Below are 21,204 nucleotides of genomic sequence, written 5' to 3' on the forward strand. Positions count from 1 at the left end.
ATTGGCGTGTTCACACAAACAAGGTGCCAGGCCAATGCAATTAAATTAGATATAATAAATTCATCTGAATCACTATATCATCTATCATACACTACATGGCCAAAGTATGTGGACACCCCTTCAAATTAGTGGATTTGGTTATTTCAGCCACACCCGTTGCTGACATGTGTATAAAATCAAGCACACAGCTATGCAATCTCCATAAACAAACAATTCAGTAGATTGGCCTTACTGAAGAGCTCAGTGACTTTCAATGTGGCACCACCATAGGATGCCACCTTTCCAACAAGTCAGTTTGTCAAATTTCTGCTGGTGCTGCCCAGGACAACTGTAAGTGCTGTTATTATGAAGTGGAAATGTCTAGGAGAAACAACGGCTCAGCCGCAAAGTGGTAGGCCACACAAGCTCACAGAACGGGACCGCCGAGTGCTGAAGCGCATAAAAATTGTCTGTCCTCGATTGCAACACCCATTACCAAGTTCCAAACTGCCTCTGGAAGCAAGGTCAGCACAAAAACAGTTAGCCGGGAGCTTTATGAAATATGTTTCCATGGCTGAGCACAAAAGCCTAAGACCCCCATGAGCATTGCCAAGCTTCTGATACAGTGGTGTAAAGCTCACCGCCATTGGACTCTGGAGCAGTGGAAACGTGTTCTCTGGAGTGATGAATCACAGGCCTAATCACCAAATATCAGTGCCGACCTCACTAATGCTCTTGTGGCAGAATTGAACCAAGTAAATGCAGCAATGTTCCAACATCTAGTGGAAAGCCTTCCCAGAAGAGTGTAGGCTGTTATAGTAGCAAAGGGTGGACCAACTCCATATTAATGCCCATGATTTTGGAATGAGGTGTTTGACGAGCAAGTGTCCAAATACTTTTGGCCATGTAGTGTATATGTGGTCTGCATCTTGATTTATGGCTGTCCACCACTGTGAGTAGAGCACTCTACTTTCCAATCCTTTGTATGAATTTTCCAAATCTCCTAAGTCTCCCACAGTCATATCTGTCAACGCGAACTGACCATCCTCTAACTCCAATGCCTACTGATGTTGTGTAACAGTGGAGGCTCCTCATTGGAGGAATAGGAGGACCCACCCTACTCAGTGATTATCAGAAAAATAATAAATAATTCTAAATTCTAAAGATATGCTTTTTTATGTAAAACTATACTAAATATACTTACATCACCAAATACCTGATGACCTAAAACACACTTTCACAAAGAAGGCCTAAAGTAGTCTCAACAGGACACTCCAGGGTAGCACACTGGTGTAGCCGGAAGACAGCTATTTTCCGTCCTTGTCTGGCTATATTGACTTCAGTATAAAGAATAGGAGGCTCATGCAACTCAGCTACCTCAATAGACCTACATGGTAGTTATGATGGAGAACACATAGAACCTCGATGTGGATGTGGATGAGATCAAGTAATAATTTGTCAACAGAACCATCAATAAAGAATATGTGGTTGAATGAGAATGGACTGTATGGTTTCACTTGTTTCAGAGATATTGACGCTTTGTCATAGACTGACTATATGAATATGTGAGTACGGATGTCATAGCAGATACATTTTGGCATCTAATTTAAAATGTATTATTTTCTAATCTAAATATTTCCACTAAAACATGGTGTACAGCTCTACAGTTGACTCCCTCCATACAATGTAAACTCTGAAAAGAGGTAGAAATACATGTATATAATTTTGCTGACATTTTTCTACTATCAATATTTCAATTTGTTTTGCCTAGTATGAAACTCAATACAAGTGAATGTCATAAATGACACTATTCAAGATCATACTGAGACATATATTTTCTCAAGACCATAGATTTGGCCTCATGTGCAAAAGATAACAGCCAAAATAATAGTCAGATGTTTGGGAGCACGCCAGATCAGATAAATCAAGTTGAAAGACACAGAAGACAGAATGATGGTGTCAGCAAGTCAGAGCATCTTTATTACATTCACAATGGGTTCTGTTGTTGGTGTTCCATCCAGATGTAGTAGAATGTGTTGTTCTGGAGGTGTTAACCATAGAAATAGAATTACCAGAAAATAAATCCCCATTCAAGTCAATGATCCATGATGGGTGTCTGAGGTGCTTTAGCCATTCTAGAAAGAATAGGAGGATGATATGCACATCTTAAACTAGAGTTAACCGGAGCTGGCCTCAACAAATAACAATGTTATTTATTTGACAAAAACGTTTTATAAGTTGAAACATTGTATTTTAGGTTGCATGAATAAAGCACTGGGGAACAGCAATATTCTATGTGCTGGCCTCTCATTTCATATACCCATTCAAGTAATTATATTTCTATGGGGTTAACCTGTTGCTTGCTGCAGTGCTCGCTGCGTGTGTGGGACCTTATGTGGTGTGTTTGGTTCCACTTGAGGAAACAACCTTGCCATCCACCATTTCCTCTGTGACGATCACCACCTTGCCTTTGGTGGAGGACCTGGGGCCGGAGCTGGAGGAGCTGTGGACAGATTTTGAGGAGCTGAGGCCGAGGCTGTGAGGAAGGGAAACCCATGGTTAGCATAGTTAGCATCTATGATCTATGATCATAATAAGTATCTATTAAAGGTCAAACACCGGTAGATTCATGTCAAAAGTAACAATGGCTCATATTAAGGTCAACTTCAAAAGAACATTGTTTATAAGTCAAATGTTGAAGGAAACATTCATTCATTTTCACTTGTTTCAAGGACCCTTGTCACCCCTCTTCCCATCCTGCCTTACCCGCTAGCCTCTCCGTCCAGCAGCCTCCTGTACTCAGCGATCTCCATCTCCAGGCGTGTCTTGATGTCCAGCAGCATCTTGTACTCCTGGCCTTGGCGTTCCATGTCGCTGCGGAGAGACACTAGCTGCTCCTCCAGACTGGTCACTTGGTTCTGGAGGTGTCCCAGCTGCATGGAGTAACGGCCCTCCGTCTCCGCCAGCGTGTTCTCAAGGGAGCCTTTCTATTGGCCAGGAGGGATAGAGATGATGGGTCAAAAACTGTGGGAGTTGGTTTTGAATTTGGATTGTTTACAGTCATACTGAAAAGTTAGCTCTAGTAATTGAATGTGTAGGCAGGTAGAGGTTAGCTATAGTAATGGAGTGGTGCCTGGCTATAGCAACTTGAGGGACAGTATTAGAGACCATGTGAAAGTGAGATTCTTGAGGGATGGTAGAGAATGATGAGAGTCAATTGTTGATTATTGAAGAAAGTTGCAGAAAATTGTGGTAGTAATGTCCCCTAAACTGTGGACCTTGGTCAGATGTTAGTAATTACGGCTCACCATGCTGAGCTGGGACTGCAGTTCGATCTCCAGGCCCTGAAGTGTGCGACGGATCTCTGAGATCTCTGACTTGGAGGTCTGGAGAACCTCTGTGCTGGATGCCACCTCCTTGTTCAACGTCTCTGTCTGTAAATCAGTGGTCAATCATCACAGGAACAAACCAACATTTCAGCTCATGAAGTGAAGGAACAAGGAACATCTACACCATGAACATAGTTTAGTGGTTTTAGAGGTTCTACCTTGGTCTGGAACCAGGACTCCAGATCGCGTTGGTTCTTGGCACTAACGGACTCGTACTGCTCACGGATCTCAGCCATGACTCTGGACAGGTCCTCCTGTGGTGCTGCGTCCACCTCCACGTTGATCTGTCCAGTCATCTGTGACCTCATGGCCAGCAGCTCCTGTGGAGAAACACATAGGGGTGAGTGACTAACCTCTGCTGATGGTAACAACTTGTGCTGCCCTCTGTCTTCATTATACATTTGAACACCATTGCTTGATACAGATGTGCTTGAAAGCCAGCAGTGGTGGTCTAGTGGAGACCCATAGCAGGTTGACATGGTCAATAGATACATTAAGGGACTGTATGGATATGTTCCATCAGCCCACACCCACCTCCTCATGGTTCTTCTTGAGATAGATGAGCTCCTCCTTCAGCCCCTCGATCTGCATCTCCAGGTCAGATCTGGCCATGGTCATCTCGTCCAGCATCCTCTTCATCCCGGCGATGTCCGCCTCCACTGACTGACGCATGGCCAGCTCGTTCTCATACCTGAGAGACAGAGAGAGCTTAGATCAAAGAATTGCCGGAATGTGTTCCTCTGTGGGAATAGCAGGGGGGTTATAGATTCTAGTATTCAATTTAGTTTGGGAAAATAACAGAAAGTAACACCAGGCTTCTGATATGTCTGTTGGGAGGGTGTGGTTATGGTGGAGGTGCAGTGGTGGGTCGTCAGGGCCAGCAAGGCCTTCTCTGCTGGCCTAAACATAATCAGAATATATATATATTTTTTAAATATATTTTCCCACAAATATGTATTAAATGATTCCCCAGAGTAAGAGTTACACTCTTCATTTCATAGCTTTCCTCTTGGTTGCACTGCTTCCAGACCCAGGTTGAGATTTGGAGGGCTGGTCTTTATGTTAGATCTTTTGTCCAATCATATTCAGCCATCATGTGTTGCCAGGGGTCTAAAATCTGCCCTCAGGCCTTCAGAATCAACAGTGCGGGCGCTTGTAGCTTAAAGTGAAATGAAATGAAAATTTAGTGTCAACCAATCAGCTTTAGAGTTGGCTATTGTACGCTGGTCTCCAGTGTTACACAGGAGCCAGCTAGCAGGCATAGTGCGTGCACATATTTTGATTGGATTACCAATATTGAGAGGCAGGTCCTATATGGGCAGGTCTATGCAGAACCTCAGAACTAGGAAACTGAATTTGATAAACAAATTAATTTGCGTACTACTAAGCTGTTTTTCAACCCACAATGGCGTAAGGAGGAGAAGATATCGATTTGGTCGAGGATACAATTATAACGCCATTCTCAAGACAAACTTTTCAAGAAAAGTTAGACATTGTAAGGAGAGGTCGCCCGACGCCGACGCCACAAAGCCTGTCACAGGCGGGAAAGGGGTTCGTTCGCCACTTTCAAAGTTCCAACTACGAGCGCTATCAATGGCTCACAGGCTCCGAGAAACACTGCAAACTATACTGTTGGGAATGCCTATTATTTGGAAGTGATCGATTTGGTGTTTGAAGCCACACTGGCTTTGCAAACTTGAGTTGTCTAACCAAGGCAGCAACGAGACACCAAAGTACGGCTGGACACTTACAAGCAATGGTGCTTTTGAAAACTTTTGCGGACACCCGAGTGGATCTACAGCTCAACGAACAAGCGCACAGGGCAACGGAGCTGCACAATGAAAAACACAATTGAAAAGACTCATTGATTGGGTCATGTTTTTGGGTAAACAGGAACTGTATTTTTTGGGGGGGGCCTTAAAGCTCAAAGTTTGTGGACCAGAAATGGATTGAAGAAGAATATTAATATAACTCTGTTGCACTCGACTATGTTCTTGCCTATTTGTTGTACTGTACTGTATTGTACTCTTCCCCTGCAATTCTCTGAAGAAAAATGTCAATTTCAAGGTGATGCAACGCCTGGTTATACTGTGTTTCTGTCTAAATGTATAGTGTCTAGAGCCATGGCATCATAATGATGGTAATAAGAGGTGGATTAATTCGGGTGGGACTGTGTAGGACCTCACTGAAGGCCCAGGCCCCAGGCCCATGGCACGCCATTGTGGAGGTGAAGGGTAATGGCCATTGGCTTCCTTTTTTATAGATTCAACACAAAATTAAATAAAAAGCAGTATGAGGGTTTTTACAGATTTGGGCTTATTCCATTTGGTTAATGGAACGCACCAGCAGTGTACTGTATCTGTGGATGGTGTTTGATATACTTACTTGGTTCTGAAGTCGTCTGCAGCGAGCTTTGCATTGTCGATGTTCAGATAGATGCTTCCATTCAAGCAAGTGGCAGCCTGGATCTGAGAGGTGGAGGATGGCAAAACATTTCAGGATGGGGCATGCATGGAATTTCACACTAATGCAGTACGCACAAACTGCGATACCACACTGTAATCATTGAGTTCTGAGTTTCAGCTGCACTGTAAATGATAGCCCATAGAAGCATTACAGGGAACCTGCTGTCTTTGTGAACATTGTAAAGCATGACACGAAGAAACAAATTGCACCGATTGCAATCGCCTAGGGGCTCTTAACAGACAGGAAGGATTGGTTTCAATGGTCTGCTATATTTTCAATGTTTCAGCTGCAAATATGCATACTGCCTTTGCATCTATCTTTGGTGCAATATCTTGGTTGAATCAATTATAACAAATGTGTATCATTTAGTATTTAGCAAATCATATTCATATCACGCTAAGTAACTTGTTGGAAAACAAGCTGATGACATGTGTAACATGTATCTGTACTCTCTAACAAAGCATAACATTGTCACTCTGCAGACATTACCATGTTTTGACATGCTGAGATTATTATTTAGTGCTTTTGCCATCTAGGACACATGTCACGTACCTTGTCCTGCAGGTCAGCGATAGTAGCGTGAAAGCGAGAGTAGTCGCGAGCGCTAGGGGACGTCTTGCTCTCCATGAACTGACGGATCTTCAGCTCCAGCTCGGCGTTGGCCGCCTCCAGAGAGCGCACCTTCTCCAAGTAGTTGGACAGGCGGTCGTTCAGGTTCTGCATTGTGACCTTCTCGTTGGCCGACACATGGAGATCGGCTCCACCGCCACCACCACCCCCTCCCATGCCGAAACCATAACCTCCACTGCCGCCGCCACCCCCTCCCATTCCAAAACCATAACCGCCACCACCACCTCCTCCGCCGGAACCAAATGAGGAGCTAGAGATGCGCACCCCAGAGCCTCCTGCACCTCCATACACACTGCCGGCCCTCATGGCAGTGACGCGGCCTCCTCCACCACCACCCATCGAGGAGAAGCGTGAGGAGCCCATACCCATTCCACCTCCACCTCCAGACCTCATGGACATGGTGCCACCTCCACCACCGCTGCTGCTGTAGGACATGCTAGATCTGGAGAAGGACATGGCTGCTGAGAAGGAGTCTGCCTGCCTTGGATGAAGAGGAGAGAGAATGTGGTGCCTGGCCCAGCCACTGTTCCCTTTATACGCTGCACAGGGCTTAAGGTGGGAGGGAGGGTGGGAGGAGGACACCGGTGGGGGAGGCAGAAGGGAGGAGTAGAGAAGGGAGGAATACAGGGAGGTATTACCTCATGCAGGGCAGGGCAGGGCTCCTCCACCCACTTTGACACCCTGCGGGCAGATGCTAGCATGCAGAAGGAGATGGAAGAGGATAGATAGATATGTACTTGAATATTGAAAATATACCATTGTCGTGCAACTCCACCCTCCCCCATCTCACTCTATAGATGGTGTCTGCCTGCACAAACATACAAAATTGCACACAACCATAAACAGATGGATTTCCTCCCCCATAATAGCGTCTGGTTGAAAGCATAGACCAAACTGCTTCTATTATCCCCAGGTAGGTCAGTCAGTCAGTCAACACACACAGTTTAACTTTGACAGGTGAGCTTTGCCATGACACACAGAATGGCTATTTACCTGAACCTGTTATGTTACTAAGACAACAAGTTGCAAAGAAACTTCATCGTACAAGATGATCTTTCGCTTGACACCCAGACAACATTCTCCCCGAACAGACCTGTCTTTGTCCCACACACTGATATCTTGCAAGAACATCTCCTGTCCTTTTCATTGAACAGTCCATTGTTCCTTGGTAGTTTTTCGGATTTCATGCACAGACTCAGGTACCATTGTTTTAAGTTTCACTCAACTTTATGCATGTTCAATCTATTGTAAGATTCTGTAGGACCGACAAAAGTACCACTTTATAGCCCCTATGGTATGAGTCATTACTCCGGGCATCGTACCCCGGGAAAACTCACCTCAGATGGGATTATAGTGCTGTTCTTTTCCCTTAACACCTTGGCAGGGAACTTGGCATCTGCAGCGTGCAAGAACAAGCTGTCACTTGTTTGTATATTGCCATATAACCAGAGCATTTCCTTTTCATAATTATACTCCAGAGGTTACCATTTGAGTCTCACATTTAGTATGTGAAAAGGTTTCTTTGTATTTGGTTAAAGCCAAAGAGCATTGCATCATTTATGTCCACTTGTTAATCATTTGTGGTAAAGTGGATTATAGTGGCATTGGTGGAAAATGTAATAAAAAAGTAATATTTAACCTTTGTAGGTAAATTGTCACCATAGCTAACATACCATTAACATGTATGTTGCAGTGACATCACACTGGGCACACCACGTCATTTCAACATGGACAATTGTGGGATTTTTGTTTGAGATGTTGATCAATGAGAATTTAACCTACATTCACCCATTCAAAAAGACATCCAAAAGTTTGTTGAATTCCCAATGTGTTATCACTATGCTTTCAACCATCCAAAAACACAACCAAATTCCAATGGAATTCCAATGGAACTTGGTTGTCACCTAAATGAATTATAACTGCACTTTCAACCATTTAGCACAAAGTTCAAATGAGAAAACAATGACAGATATTGTGTTTTTCTGTACAACGGTATGTGTTATCATTGTGCTTCATCTAATGAATAGTACAACCAAATGAGCTGAATTGCAGTTGAGATTTCATTAAAAGTACATTGTGCAAGCAGGGGCGGACTAGGACCAGAAATTTGGCCCTGACATTTCTGTTTTAAAGCTAAGTTCCTACACCTCTACTTAGTTTAAAATGACATATAATGTTGGGTATGCAATTTCATGATAATAATTATGAAAAAAATCTAGTCCAACCCATATTTGATGTTATTCTTCCTACCAAATATGTTGTAATATTGTAAAATGAGCAATTATAATTTCTTATTCAGAACACCTGTGACTATCAAAATAGCCAAATGCGTTATGGTTTTTGTGCAGTTTTGAATAGCTCAATTGACGGCGACAGATTTCCCATTTAAAGTAAAGTCCAAAAAATAGGCTGTATAGAAATAATTATGCTCAAATTGAAAAATCATTCAACAAAATTAAGATTTTTATCATCCTAATCAAGGTGTAGATTACATCTCACATTCAGAGTTGGCTCTAAGCGAGATTTGGTTGGGGGGCCCCCCATCAAGCGGGCAAAACTTTTAGCGGCCCCCTTCTTGACAGTGGAGAGAAACATTTTCTGCAGTTCTACACATTTTGCCATGCGGCATAGAGAAAAATGTGCAATTTTATCAAACATTTCATGCAGTTCTACACATTTTTCCATGAGGTGAACAGGAAAACACACATTTTCACAGTTGGTCAGGGGGCCCCAAATGATGGCTCACGTCGCTTATGCCTGGAGCTGGCCCTGCTCATATTCCAGCTATTGAACTTGTAAACAAGGCTGCATGGGATTTCTATTACTGGGACTCCCTGTAGCCAAAGTCAATGTCTGCTTTAGGTATAATGCCAAGAGACGCTTTGGCTTTGCCAGAGCAAACGCAGTTCCACCTCTGGCAGCGCGAAAACAACTGCTATGGATGTTTTACTCATTTTAAGATTGAACTGTTACAAAGGTTTGTAAGAGCCTTCACTTTAGGCTGTAGTACTACAAAAATAATATTGAATTGTGTTTGGACGTCTACACAAAATAGCAACATTTGAAGGAAATGTATCTACTGCTTATGTCAAGAAACCAGCTCATTGCCAGTAACAAAAAGGGTGCCAACGCAGAGAACAAGAAATAAAAAAAACATTTATTAACTAAAGTAAACTATAAACAAGTAACAATGGTGTGTCCATGGTGTGTCCAATTTCGCTGACGACCCTACAAGCCCCGCCCACCGACATCCAATTATGGAAATCAAGAGGAAAGAGAAAGAATTCGGTAGACAGATTGGGAGGGTCGTCACACTGAGCTAGTTTCATTTGTGCCACCGGCTCAGTCCTATAGATTAATGGTTGAGATGGAGAAGTAAATCCAACATATTTGTTATCGACAAGTTATTAGGCTATTTACTGTAATGCAAACAGTGATACTGAACTATGTTTGGTCAGTGCAACCAAATATCAACATTTGAAGGAGAGCTGATCCTAATGGCTTTGTCTTATTATTTTGGTTGAGATGGAGATGTGAATCCAACACATTCATTATTAAGTTGTCCACAAATGGGAATTAAAAGCTTTAAACCCTAGGCCTTTATCTATTATAAATTTTTCTCCTGGGATCGGTGTCCCTTCCAAAGGTTGACTTGTAGTAGGGTGTGGCCATAGAGATTTATTGTTTGGGTGTGGATAGGTGATGAAGGATGGAGGGCCAGACAACAGAAGCACTCTGTCTCTGTTGATACAGTGCAATGAAAAGAACAGATCAAATTTTAATTAAACAACTCCTTATGCTTTGTGCCAATGTACTGTCTGTACTGTCTGTAGCCCTGGGATAACATTTTAGGCATAGATATGTACACCCACATGATCATATTATTCCACTGTGAAAAACATTTTCTGTTTCACCCAGCACTATATTTTGTAAGCTTGGTCATGATCATACAAAAATATTTTATCTTAATGTCTAATTGGCATTAAAACTTATTCAGGATTGGTGTCCCATCCACGAAATTGTTGAGCTAACATAGGCTAATGCGATTAGCATAAGGTTGTAAGTAAAAAGATTTCCCAGGACATAGACATATCTGATATTGGCAGAAAGCTTAAATTCTTGTTAATCTAACTGCACTGTCCAATTTACATTAGCTATTACAGTGAAAGAATACCATGCTATTGATTGAGGAGAGGGCACAATTTTTAACATGAAAAGTTATTAATAAACAAATTATGCATATTTGGGCAGTCTTGATACAACATTTTGAACAGAAATGCAATGGTTCATTGGGTCAGTCAAAAACGTTGCATATTCACTGTTGCCATCTAGTCGCCAAAAGCTAAATTGCGCCTGGGCTGGAATAATACATTATGGACTTTCTCTTGCATTTCAAAGAAATGGTACATATAAAATACAAAAAAATAATGTTTTTTCTTTGTGTTATCTTTTACCAGTTCTAATGTGTTGAGGGTTGGAGCCTTATTAAGAAGTTAAGAAAAATAAGTAAAAAATTTAAAATAAAAAATAAAATTAACATGTACAAGTAGGTAGTGTTAAAGTGACCATGCAAAGATTATAAACAGAGAGTAGCTGCAGCATAAAAGAGAGGTCTGGGCCATTTGATTAGCTGTTCAGGAGTGTTATGGCTTGCAGGTAAAAGCTGTTAAGATGCTTTTGGACCTAGAATTTGCGCTCTGGTACCGCTTGCCATGCTATAGCAGAGAGAACACTCTATAACTAGGATGGCTGGAGTCTGGCCATTTTTAGGACCTTCCTCTGACACCGCCTGGCATAGACGTCCTGGATGGCAGGAAGCTTGGCCCCAGTGATGTACTGGGCCGTACGCACTACCCTCTGTAGTGCCTTGAGGTCTGAGGCAAAGCAGTTGCCATAGCAGGCAGTGATGCAACCAGTGCTCTTGATGGTGCAGCTGTAGGACCTGTTGAGGATCTGAGGACCCAAGCCGAATCTGTTCAGTCTCCGGAGGAGGAATAGGTTTTGCCGTGCCCTCTTCACGGCTGTCTTAGTGTGTTTGGACCATGATAGTTTGTTGGTGATGTGGACACCAAGGAACTTGAAGCTCTCAACCTGCTCCACTACAGCTCCGTCGATGAGAATCACATAAAGAATTTGCGATAGTAAAATGTTTAAATCATATTTGTTATTCAAATACAAAGCCCAATGAATACGCGCCTTTGTGTAATGATTTAAATCCCACCGCTTAAGCGACATTTATTTTGAAGGCACATATAAATAACAACTGCACGAGGACAGACAACAACTGACAGGCTGACACACACTTCACAGTTGTAAATAGTACTTGATGGTTGCCTCGCTTCGAGTTCTTAGGAAACTATGCAGTATTTTGTTTTTTTTAATGTATTATTTCTTACATTGTTACCCCAGGAAATCGTAAGTCTTATTACATACAGCCGGGAAGAACTATTGGATATAAGAGCAACGTCAACTTACTAACATTACGACCAGGAATACGACTTCCCGAAGCGGATCCTCTGTTCGGTCCACCACCCAGGACAATGGAGCTAATTCCAGTAGGCAATCCAAAACATCGACTTCGCGGAAGGGGCAGACGAAGCGGTCACCTGGCGAGGCTCCGTAGACGTGCACATCGCACACAGCTCCAGAGTACACTACTAACCAATGTCCAGTCTCTTAACAACAAGGTAGATGAAATTCGAGGGTTGTCTTCCAGAGAAACATCAGAGATTGTAACATTCTCTGTTTCACGGAAACATGGCTCTCTTGGGATATGTTGTTGGAATCGTTCAGCCAACAGGCTTCTCCATGCATCGCGCCGACAGAGATAAACACCTCTCTGGGAAAAGGAAGGGCGGAGGTGTGTGCTTTATGATTAACGACTCATGGTGTAATTATAGCAACATACAGGAACTCAAGTCCTTCAGCTCACCCGGTCTAGAATTCCCTACTATCAAGTGCCGGCCATTTTACCTACCAAGAGAATTCTCATCAGTTAAAATCACAGCTGTGTATGTTCCCCCTCAAACAGACACCAAGATGGCCATCAAGGAACTTCACTGGACTATATGCAAACTGGAATCCATATATCCTGAGGCTGCATTTATTGTAGCTGGGGATTTTAACAAAGCAAATTTGAGAACAAGTCTACCTAAATTCTTCCAGCATATTGATTGTGCTACGCGCATGCGCAATACCCTCGACCACTGCTACTCTAACTTCCGCGATGCATACAAAGCCCTCCCCCTCTCTCCCTTCGGCAAATCCGACCACGACATCATCTTGCTCCTTCTGCCTTATAGGCAGAAACTCAAACAGGATGTACCAGTGACGAGAACCATTCAATGCTGGTCCGACCAACTGGATGCCACGCTTCAAGATTGTTTTGATCACGCAGACTGGAATATGTTCTGGTCAGCCTCAGAGAACAACATTGACCTATACGCTGACTCGGTGAGTGAGTTTATAAAGAAGTGCATTGGAGATGTGGTACCCACTGTGACAATCAAAACCTACCCTAACCAGAAACCGTGGATGGATGGCGGAATTTGCGCAAAACTGAAAGAGCAATCCATCGCATTTAACAATGGAAAGAGGTCTGGGAATATGTCTGAATATATACAGTGTAGCTATTCCCTCTGCAAGGCAGTCAAACAAGTGAAATGCCAGTACAGTGACAAGGTGGATTCGCAATTCAACGGCTCAGACACGAGACGTATGTGGCAGGGTCTACAGGAAATAACGGACTACAAAAAAATATTCCAGCCACGTCTCGGACACCGACGTTATGCTTCCAGACAAACTAAACATCTTCTTTGCCCACTTTGAGGATAATACAGTGCCACCATTGTGGCCCGATAACAAGGACTGCGCCCCCCCTCCTCCGTGGCTGACGTGAGTAAAAACATTTAATTGTGTTAACCCTCTCAAGCCGCAAGCCCAGACGGCATCCCTAGCCGCATCCTCAAAGCATGCACAGACCAGCTGGCTGGTGTGTTTACGGACATATTCAATCACTCCCTATCTCAGTCTGTTGTCCCCGCATTCTTCAAGATGGCTACCATTGTTCCTTTACCCAAGAAGGCAAAGATAACTAAACTAAATGAATCCCACCCCGTAGCACTCACTTCTGTCATCATGAAGTGCTTTGAGAGACTAGCCAAGGATCATATCACCTCCACCTTACCGGCTACCCTAGACCCACTTCAGTTTGCATATCGCCCCACAGGTCAACAGTCAATGCAATTGCCATCACACTGCACACTTCCCTATCCCATCTGGACAAAAGGAATACCTATGTAAGAATGCTGTTTATTGACTACAGCTCAGCATTCAACACCATAGTACCCTCCAAGCTCATCATCAAGCTGGAGTCCCTGGGTCTCAAACCCGCCCTGTGAAATTGGGTCCTGGACTTTCTGACTGGCTGCCCCCAGGTGGTGAAGATAAGAAACAACATCACCACTTCGCTGACCCTCAAGACTGGGGCCCCACAAGGGTGCATGCTCAGCCCTCTCCTGTACTCTCTGTTCACTCACACCTGCGTGGTCATGCATGCCTCCAACTCAATCATCAAGTTTGCAGACGACACAACAGTAGTGGGCTTGATTACCAACAACAATGAGACGGCCTACAGGGAGGAGTTGAGGGTACTCGGAGTGTGGTGTCAGGAAAACAAACTCTCCCTCAACTTCAATAAAACAAAGGAGATGATCGTGGACTTCAGGAAACAGCAGAGGGCGCACCTCCACATCCACATCGAAGGGACAGTAGTGGAGAAGGTGGAAAGTTTTAAGTTCCTCTGCATACACATCACAGACAAACAGAAATGGTCCACCCACACAGACAGAGTGGTGAAAAAGGCGCAACAGTGCCTCTTCAACCTCGGAAGGCTGAAGAAATTGGGCTTGTCACCCAAAACCCTGACAAACTTTTACAGGTGCACAATCGAGAGCATCCTGTTGGGCTGTATCACAGCCTGGTACGGCAACTGCACTGCCCTCAACCGCAAGGATCTCCAGAGAGTCCCCGGGGCAAACTACCTGCCCTCCATGACACCTATAGCACCCAATGTCACAGGAAGGACAAAAATGTAAAAAATCAACCACCCGAGCCATGACCTGTTCACATCATTACTATCCAGAAGGCGAGGTCAGTACAGATGCATCAAGTAGACAATGATTGTAGGGAGTTCCAGCAAGAGTGAACATCAAAATATTTCTTTATTGAGGTATCAGGGAAAGCTGTGTGCTTAGTGTGTCTTGAAAGACTACAACTTGTCCCGACACTTCAAGACGAAGCATGCAGAAGGGCTGAGTATTTGTAGAGGTCTTGATTATGGAACAGGTTGCAGCTGGTGGGATCTGCTCTGACTCCAGCACACCTGTCTCCACCCACACAATCACACACACACAGAGAGAGAGAGTACTGGGGGAGTGGCGGCAGGTCAAGGAGACACAGGATGAGCAGTAGAGGGCATTGCAGGAGCAGATGTGACATCAACTGCAAGATAAAGAAAGGGTGGCTAATTTTGCCTTCACTGTGGACATCATGGCCCTCATGAATGAACTGAATTCCAAACTACAAGGGAAGGAAGGGTCTTTTTGCACATTAGATGTACAGCCTTGTTAAAGCCTTCAAGGGAAAATTACTCCTCCTGACCCGTCAAGTAGAGGCCAACAATCTCACCCACCTTCCGACACTACTAGTCTGTTCCCTATCAGATGACCAGTGGGAGAAGTATACACCGCTGCTGCGTGCTTTGAATGGTGAGTTTTCTTGTCGTTTTGAGGATTTCAAAGTGTTGGAAAATGACATGCTGTTCGTTTCCTCTCCTTTCACCTTCAATGTGGATAACGCTCCCACTGACCTGTAACTTGAGCTTATCGATCTTCAGTCTGATGCAGTTATTGGAGAACTATTAAAAACAATGTCACTGACGAGGTTCTATTCATCTCTTGATGAACAAAACTTTCCAAAGATTAGGAGTCATACTCAGAAGATGTTTGTAATGTTTGGGTCAGCCTACATACACTACTGTTCAAAAGTTTGGGGTCACTTAGAAATGTCCTTGTTTTTGAAAGAAAAGCACATTTTTTGTCCATTAAAATAACATCAAATTCATCAGAAATACAGTATAGACATTGTTAATGTTGTAAATGACAAGTGTAGCTGGAAATGGCAGATTTTTTATGGAATATCTACATAGGCGTACAGAGGCTCATTATCAGCAACCATCACTCCTGTGTTCCAATGGCACGTTGTGTTAGCTAATCCAAGTTTCTCATTTTTACAGGCTAATTGATCATTAGTAAACCCTTTTGCAATTATGTTAGCTCAATTTGATGTTATTTAATGGACAAAAAATAGCTTTTCTTTCAAAAACAAGGACATTTCTAAGTGACCCCAAACTTTTCAACAGTAGTGTAGGTGACCAGACATTTTCAGTGAAAAAATACAAGTCAAGGCACAGATCATCTCTTGCTGACTCTCACCTCTCAGCAATTCTACGCATAGCGACGTCAGAAACTATACCTGACTTCACTGCTCTAGTCAATGCCCATCAGAGACTTCACTCCTTACACTGATTGAGTAGTTTAAAGGTAATGTTGAGCTCTCTTTCTTTTGTTTTTGTGCATACCCTTTAACAAGAGTTCTGTCCGTGGTGCTGACAGTGTACTTTTTCTTCCCTGTAGTTCATTGCATGTTTAATAATGGAAATACCTACCAATAGGAGAACATGGTTGTGGTTTATTTCTGTGCATGTTAAAAAAGTTAAATAAGTAGCATATCTGGATGTGATTTACAGTAGATATATCTGTCAACACAGTCATAGACATGATGTATAATCCTGTAATATGATTCTGGCTCGCAAAGGCAAAAATATATTCTAATGTAGCCCTCCATGGAAGAATTTGCCCAGATCTGGTTTAGTTATTTATTATTAGGATCTGACTCCTGACCCCCTTACATAGACCTACATGGTAGTTATGACAGAGACAACCCAGAATGTCAAGTAATAATTTGTCAAGACAACCGGCAATAAAGATTATGTGGTTAAATGAGAATGGACTGTGTGGTTTTACTTGTTTCAGAGACAGATTATAAGAATGTCTGAGTATGGATGCCATAGCAGATACATTTTGTGTTCTCATTTCAAATGAATTGTTTTCATCATTCAACCAAACATGGTGTACAGCTCTACAGTTGACTCCACAAACACCCCCATACAGTACATACCTCTGAACCTAATGCTTAACATTTTTGGAGTTTGATTAATTGAGATTGAATTGTATAATTTTGCTGACAACTTGAATTCAAATTTCGACTGTCAGCGTTCATACATTTAATGCCAAGTATTAAACTCAGTACAATTGATTGTTATTATTACACTATTCAAGATCATAATGACACATGTACTTTCTCAAGACCATAGATTTGGCCTCATGTGATAGTCAGATGTTTGGGAGCACGCCAGATCGGATAAATCAAGTTGAAAGACACAGAAGACAGAATGATGGTGTCAGCAAGTCAGAGCATCTTTATTACATTGACAATGGGGTCTGTTGTTGGTGTTCCATTTTAATTTAATTTTACCTTTATTTAACTAGGCAAGTCAGTTAAGAACAAATTCTTATTTTCAATGACAGCCAAGGAACATGGGTTAACTGCCTGTTCAGGGGCAGAACGACAGATTTGTACCTTGTCAGCTCGGGGATTTGAACTTGCAACCTTCCAGTTACTAGTCCAACGCTCTAACCACTAGGCTACCCTGCATCCATCCAGATGTAGTAGAATGTGTTGTTCTGGAGGTGTTAACCATAGAAATAGTATTACCAGAAAATAAATCCCCATTCAAGTCAATGATCCGAGGGGCTTTAGCCATTCTAGAAAGAATAGGAGGCTGGTATGCACATCTTAAACTAGAGTTAACCGGAGCTGGCCTCAACAAACAACGTTATTTATCTGACAAATACTTTTTATAAGTTGAAATGTTGTATTTTAGGTTGCATGAATTAAGCACTGGGGAACAGCAATATTCTATGTGCTGGCCTCTCATTTCATATACCCATTCTAGTAATTATATTTCTATGGGGTTAACCCGTTGCTTGCTGCAGTGCTCGCTGCATGTGTGGGACCTTATGTGGTGTGTTTGGTTCCACTTGAGGAAACAACCTTGCCATCCACCATTTCCTCTGTGACGATCACCACCTTTCCTTTGGTGGAGGACCTGGGGCCAGAGCTGGAGGAGCTGTGGACAGATTTCGAGGAGCTGAGGCCGAGGCTGTGAGGAAGGGAAACCCATGGTTAGCATAGTTAGCATCTATGATCATAATAAGTATCTATTAAAGGTCAAACACCAGTAGATTCATGTCAAAAGTAACAATGGCTCATATTAAGGTCAACTTCAAAAGAACATTGTTTATAAAGTCAAATGTTGAAGGAAACATTCATTCATTTTCACTTGTTTCAAGGACCCTTGTCACCCCTCTTCCCATCCTGCCTTACCCGCTAGCCTCTCCGTCCAGCAGCCTCCTGTACTCAGCGATCTCCATCTCCAGGCGTGTCTTGATGTCCAGCAGCATCTTGTACTCCTGGCCCTGGCGTTCCATGTCGCTGCGGAGAGACACTAGCTGCTCCTCCAGACTGGTCACTTGGTTCTGGAGGCGTCCCAGCTGCATGGAGTAACGGCCCTCCGTCTCCGCCAGCGTGTTCTCCAGGGAGCCTTTCTATTGGCCGGGAGGGATAGAGATGATGGGTCAAAAACTGTGGGAGTTGGTTGGGAATTTGAAATGTTTAAAGTCATACTGAAAAAGTTAGCTCTAGTAATTGAATGTGTAGGCAGGTAGAGGTTAGCTATAGTAATGAAGTGGTGCCTGGCTATAACAGCTTGTGTTAGAGACCAGGTGAAAATGAGATACTTGAGGGAGGGTAGAAAATGGTGAGAGTCAATTGTTGATTATTGAAGAAAGTTGTAGAAAGTTGTGTTGGTAATGTCCCCTAAACTGTGGTCCTTGGTCAGATGTTTGTAATTACGTCTCACCATGCTGAGCTGTGACTGCAGTTCGATCTCCAGGCCCTGCAGTGTGCGACGGATCTCTGAGATCTCTGACTTGGAGGTCTGGAGAACCTCTGTGCTGGATGCCACCTCCTTGTTCAACGTCTCTGTCTGTAAATCAGTGGTCAATCATCACAGGAACAAGCCAACATTTCAGCTCATGATAGAATGTGACAACGTTACCAACTAGAAGTGAAGGAACATCTACACCATGAACATAGTTTAGAGGTTCTAGAGGTTCTACCTTGGTCTGGAACCAGGACTCCAGGTCGCGCTGGTTCTTGGCACTAACGGACTCGTACTGCTCACGGATCTCAGCCATGACTCTGGACAGGTCCTGCTGTGGTGCTGCGTCCACCTCCACGTTGATCTGTCCAGTCATCTGTGACCTCATGGCCAGCAGCTCCTGTGGAGAAACACATAGGGGTGAGTGACTAACCACTGCTGATGGTAACAACTTGACCTGCCCTCTGTCTTCATTATACATTTGAACACCATTGCTTGATACAGATGTGCTTGAAAGCCAGCAGTGGTGTTCTAGTGGAGACCCATAGCAGGTTGACATGGTCAATAGATGTAATACATTAAGGGACTGTATGGATATGTTCCATCAGCCCACACCCACCTCCTCATGGTTCTTCTTGAGATAGATGAGCTCCTCCTTCAGCCCCTCGATCTGCATCTCCAGGTCAGATCTGGCCATGGTCATCTCGTCCAGCATCCTCTTCATCCCGGCGATGTCCGCCTCCACTGACTGACGCATGGCCAGCTCGTTCTCATACCTGAGATATAGAGAGAGCTTAGGTCAAAGAACTGCCTGAATGTGTTCCTCTGTGAGAATAGGAAGGGGGTTATAGAATCTAGAATTCCATTTAGTTTTGGGAAAATAACAGAAAGTAACACCAGGCTTCTGATATGTCTGTTGGGAGGGTGTGGTTATGGTGGAGGTGAAGGGTAATGTCATTTAGCTTCCTTTTTATAGATTCTGTAAAAAGCAGTATGAGGATTTTTACAGATTTGGGCTTATTCTATTTGGTTAATGGAACGCACCAGCAGTGTACTGTATCTGTGGATGGTGTTTGATATACTTACTTGGTTCTGAAGTCGTCTGCAGCGAGCTTTGCGTTGTCGATGTTCAGATAGATGCCCCCATTCAAGCAAGTGGCAGCCTGGATCTGAGAGGTGGAGGATGGCAAAACATTTCAGGATGGGGAATGCATGGAATTTCACACTGATGTAGTACGCACAAACTGTATTATCACACTGTAATCATTGAGTTCTGAGTTTCAGCTGCACTGTAAATGATAGCCCATAGAAGCATTACAGGGAACCTGTTGTCTTTGTGAACATTGTAAAGCATGACACAAAGAAACATATTGAACCTATTGCAATCGCCTAGGGGCTCTTAAGAGACAGGAAGGATTGGATTCAATGATCTGCCTTATTTCCAATACTTCAGCTGCAAATATGTATACTGTCTTTGCATCTATCTTTGGTGTAATATCTTGGTTGAATCAATTATAACAAATGTGTATCATTTAGCAAATCATATTCATATCACTCTTAGCAACTTGTTGGAAAACAAGCTGATGACATGTGTAACATGTATCTGTACTCTCTAACAAAGCATAACATTGTCACTCTGCAGACATTACCATGTTTTGACATGCTGAGATGTCATTATTTTGTTATTTTGCTATCAAGGACACATATCTCGTACCTTGTCCTGCAGGTCGACAATAGTAGCGTAGAAGCGAGAGTAGTCGCGAGCGCTGGGGGATGTCTTGCTCTCCATGAACTGACGGATCTTCAGCTCCAGCTCGGCGTTGGCCGCCTCCAGAGAGCGCACCTTCTCCAAGTAGTTGGACAGGCGGTCGTTCAGGTTCTGCATTGTGGCCTTCTCGTTGGCAGACACATGGAGATCGGCTCCACCGCCACCACCACCCCCTCCCATGCCGAAACCATAACCTCCACCACCACCTCCGCTGCCGGAACCAAACGAGGAGCTAGAGATGCGCACCCCAGAGCCTCCTGCACCTCCATACACACTGCCGGCCCTCATGGCCGTGACGCGGCCTCCTCCACCACCACCACCACCCATTGAGGAGAAGCGTGAGGAACCCATACCCATTCCACCTCCACCTCCACACCTCATGGACATGGTGCCACCTCCACCACCGCTGCTGCTGTAGGACATGCTAGATCTGGAGAAGGACATGGCTGCTGAGAAGGAGTCTGCCTGCCTGGGATGAAGAGGAGAGAGAATGTGGTGCCTGGCCCAGCCACCGTTCCCTTTATATGCTGCACAGGGCTTAAGGTGGGAGGGAGGTTGGGAGGAGGACACCGGTGGGGGAGGCAGAAGGGAGGAGTAGAGAAGGGAGGAATACAGGGAGGTATGACCTCATGCAGGGCAGGGCAGGGCAGGGCTCCTCCACCCACTTTGACACCCTGCGGGCAGATGCTAGCATGCAGAAGGAGATGGAAGAGGATAGATAGATATGTACTTGAATATTGAAAATATACCATTGTCGTGCAACTCCACCCTCCCCCATCTCACTCTATAGATGGTGTCTGCCTGCACAAACATATGAAATTGCACACAACCATAAACAGATGGATTTCCTCCCCCATAATAGCATCTGGTTGAAAGCATAGACAAACCTACTTCTATTATCCCCAGGT

At 43.8% G+C, this 21,204-nt stretch overlaps 2 protein-coding genes across 2 annotated transcripts; both read right to left on the reverse strand.

Moving 5' to 3' along the window:
• Positions 1 to 1,930: 1,930 nt before the first annotated feature.
• On the reverse strand, positions 1,931 to 6,990 carry LOC116352889 (keratin, type I cytoskeletal 13-like). Its single transcript, XM_031799788.1, has 7 exons — positions 6,387 to 6,990; positions 5,754 to 5,836; positions 3,903 to 4,059; positions 3,527 to 3,688; positions 3,288 to 3,413; positions 2,746 to 2,966; positions 1,931 to 2,515 (listed from the first exon to the last, which is right to left on the reverse strand). Exons 1-7 carry the CDS (start codon positions 6,918 to 6,920, stop codon positions 2,371 to 2,373), a joined length of 1,428 nt encoding a protein of 475 aa, XP_031655648.1. The 5' UTR covers positions 6,921 to 6,990; the 3' UTR covers positions 1,931 to 2,370.
• Positions 6,991 to 16,978: 9,988 nt separating this feature from the next.
• On the reverse strand, positions 16,979 to 20,872 carry LOC109865752 (keratin, type I cytoskeletal 13). Its single transcript, XM_031799789.1, has 7 exons — positions 20,243 to 20,872; positions 19,615 to 19,697; positions 19,148 to 19,304; positions 18,767 to 18,928; positions 18,508 to 18,633; positions 17,973 to 18,193; positions 16,979 to 17,748 (listed from the first exon to the last, which is right to left on the reverse strand). Exons 1-7 carry the CDS (start codon positions 20,738 to 20,740, stop codon positions 17,604 to 17,606), a joined length of 1,392 nt encoding a protein of 463 aa, XP_031655649.1. The 5' UTR covers positions 20,741 to 20,872; the 3' UTR covers positions 16,979 to 17,603.
• Between the last annotated feature and the right edge of the window lie 332 nt (positions 20,873 to 21,204).

The sequence above is a fragment of the Oncorhynchus kisutch genome, linkage group LG20, assembly GCF_002021735.2.
Source record: "Oncorhynchus kisutch isolate 150728-3 linkage group LG20, Okis_V2, whole genome shotgun sequence".
Lineage (NCBI taxonomy): Eukaryota > Metazoa > Chordata > Actinopteri > Salmoniformes > Salmonidae > Oncorhynchus > Oncorhynchus kisutch.

What these genes read in the sequence shown, in the direction of transcription:
- LOC116352889 (XM_031799788.1), bottom strand. Translation starts at nt 6,920, where the DNA reads ATGTCCTTCTCCAGATCTAGCATGTCCTACAGCAGCAGCGGTGGTGGA. An exon ending in TCAAGAAGAACCATGAGGAG is followed by an intron (nt 3,689 to 3,902) that starts GTGGGTGTGGGC and finishes GTTTCTCCACAG; the next exon opens with GAGCTGCTGGCCATGAGGTC. An exon ending in CTGGACGGAGAGGCTAGCGG is followed by an intron (nt 2,516 to 2,745) that starts GTAAGGCAGGAT and finishes CCTTCCTCACAG; the next exon opens with CCTCGGCCTCAGCTCCTCAA.
- LOC109865752 (XM_031799789.1), bottom strand. Translation starts at nt 20,740, where the DNA reads ATGTCCTTCTCCAGATCTAGCATGTCCTACAGCAGCAGCGGTGGTGGA. An exon ending in TCAAGAAGAACCATGAGGAG is followed by an intron (nt 18,929 to 19,147) that starts GTGGGTGTGGGC and finishes GTTTCTCCACAG; the next exon opens with GAGCTGCTGGCCATGAGGTC. An exon ending in AGTCCTGGTTCCAGACCAAG is followed by an intron (nt 18,634 to 18,766) that starts GTAGAACCTCTA and finishes ACTGATTTACAG; the next exon opens with ACAGAGACGTTGAACAAGGA.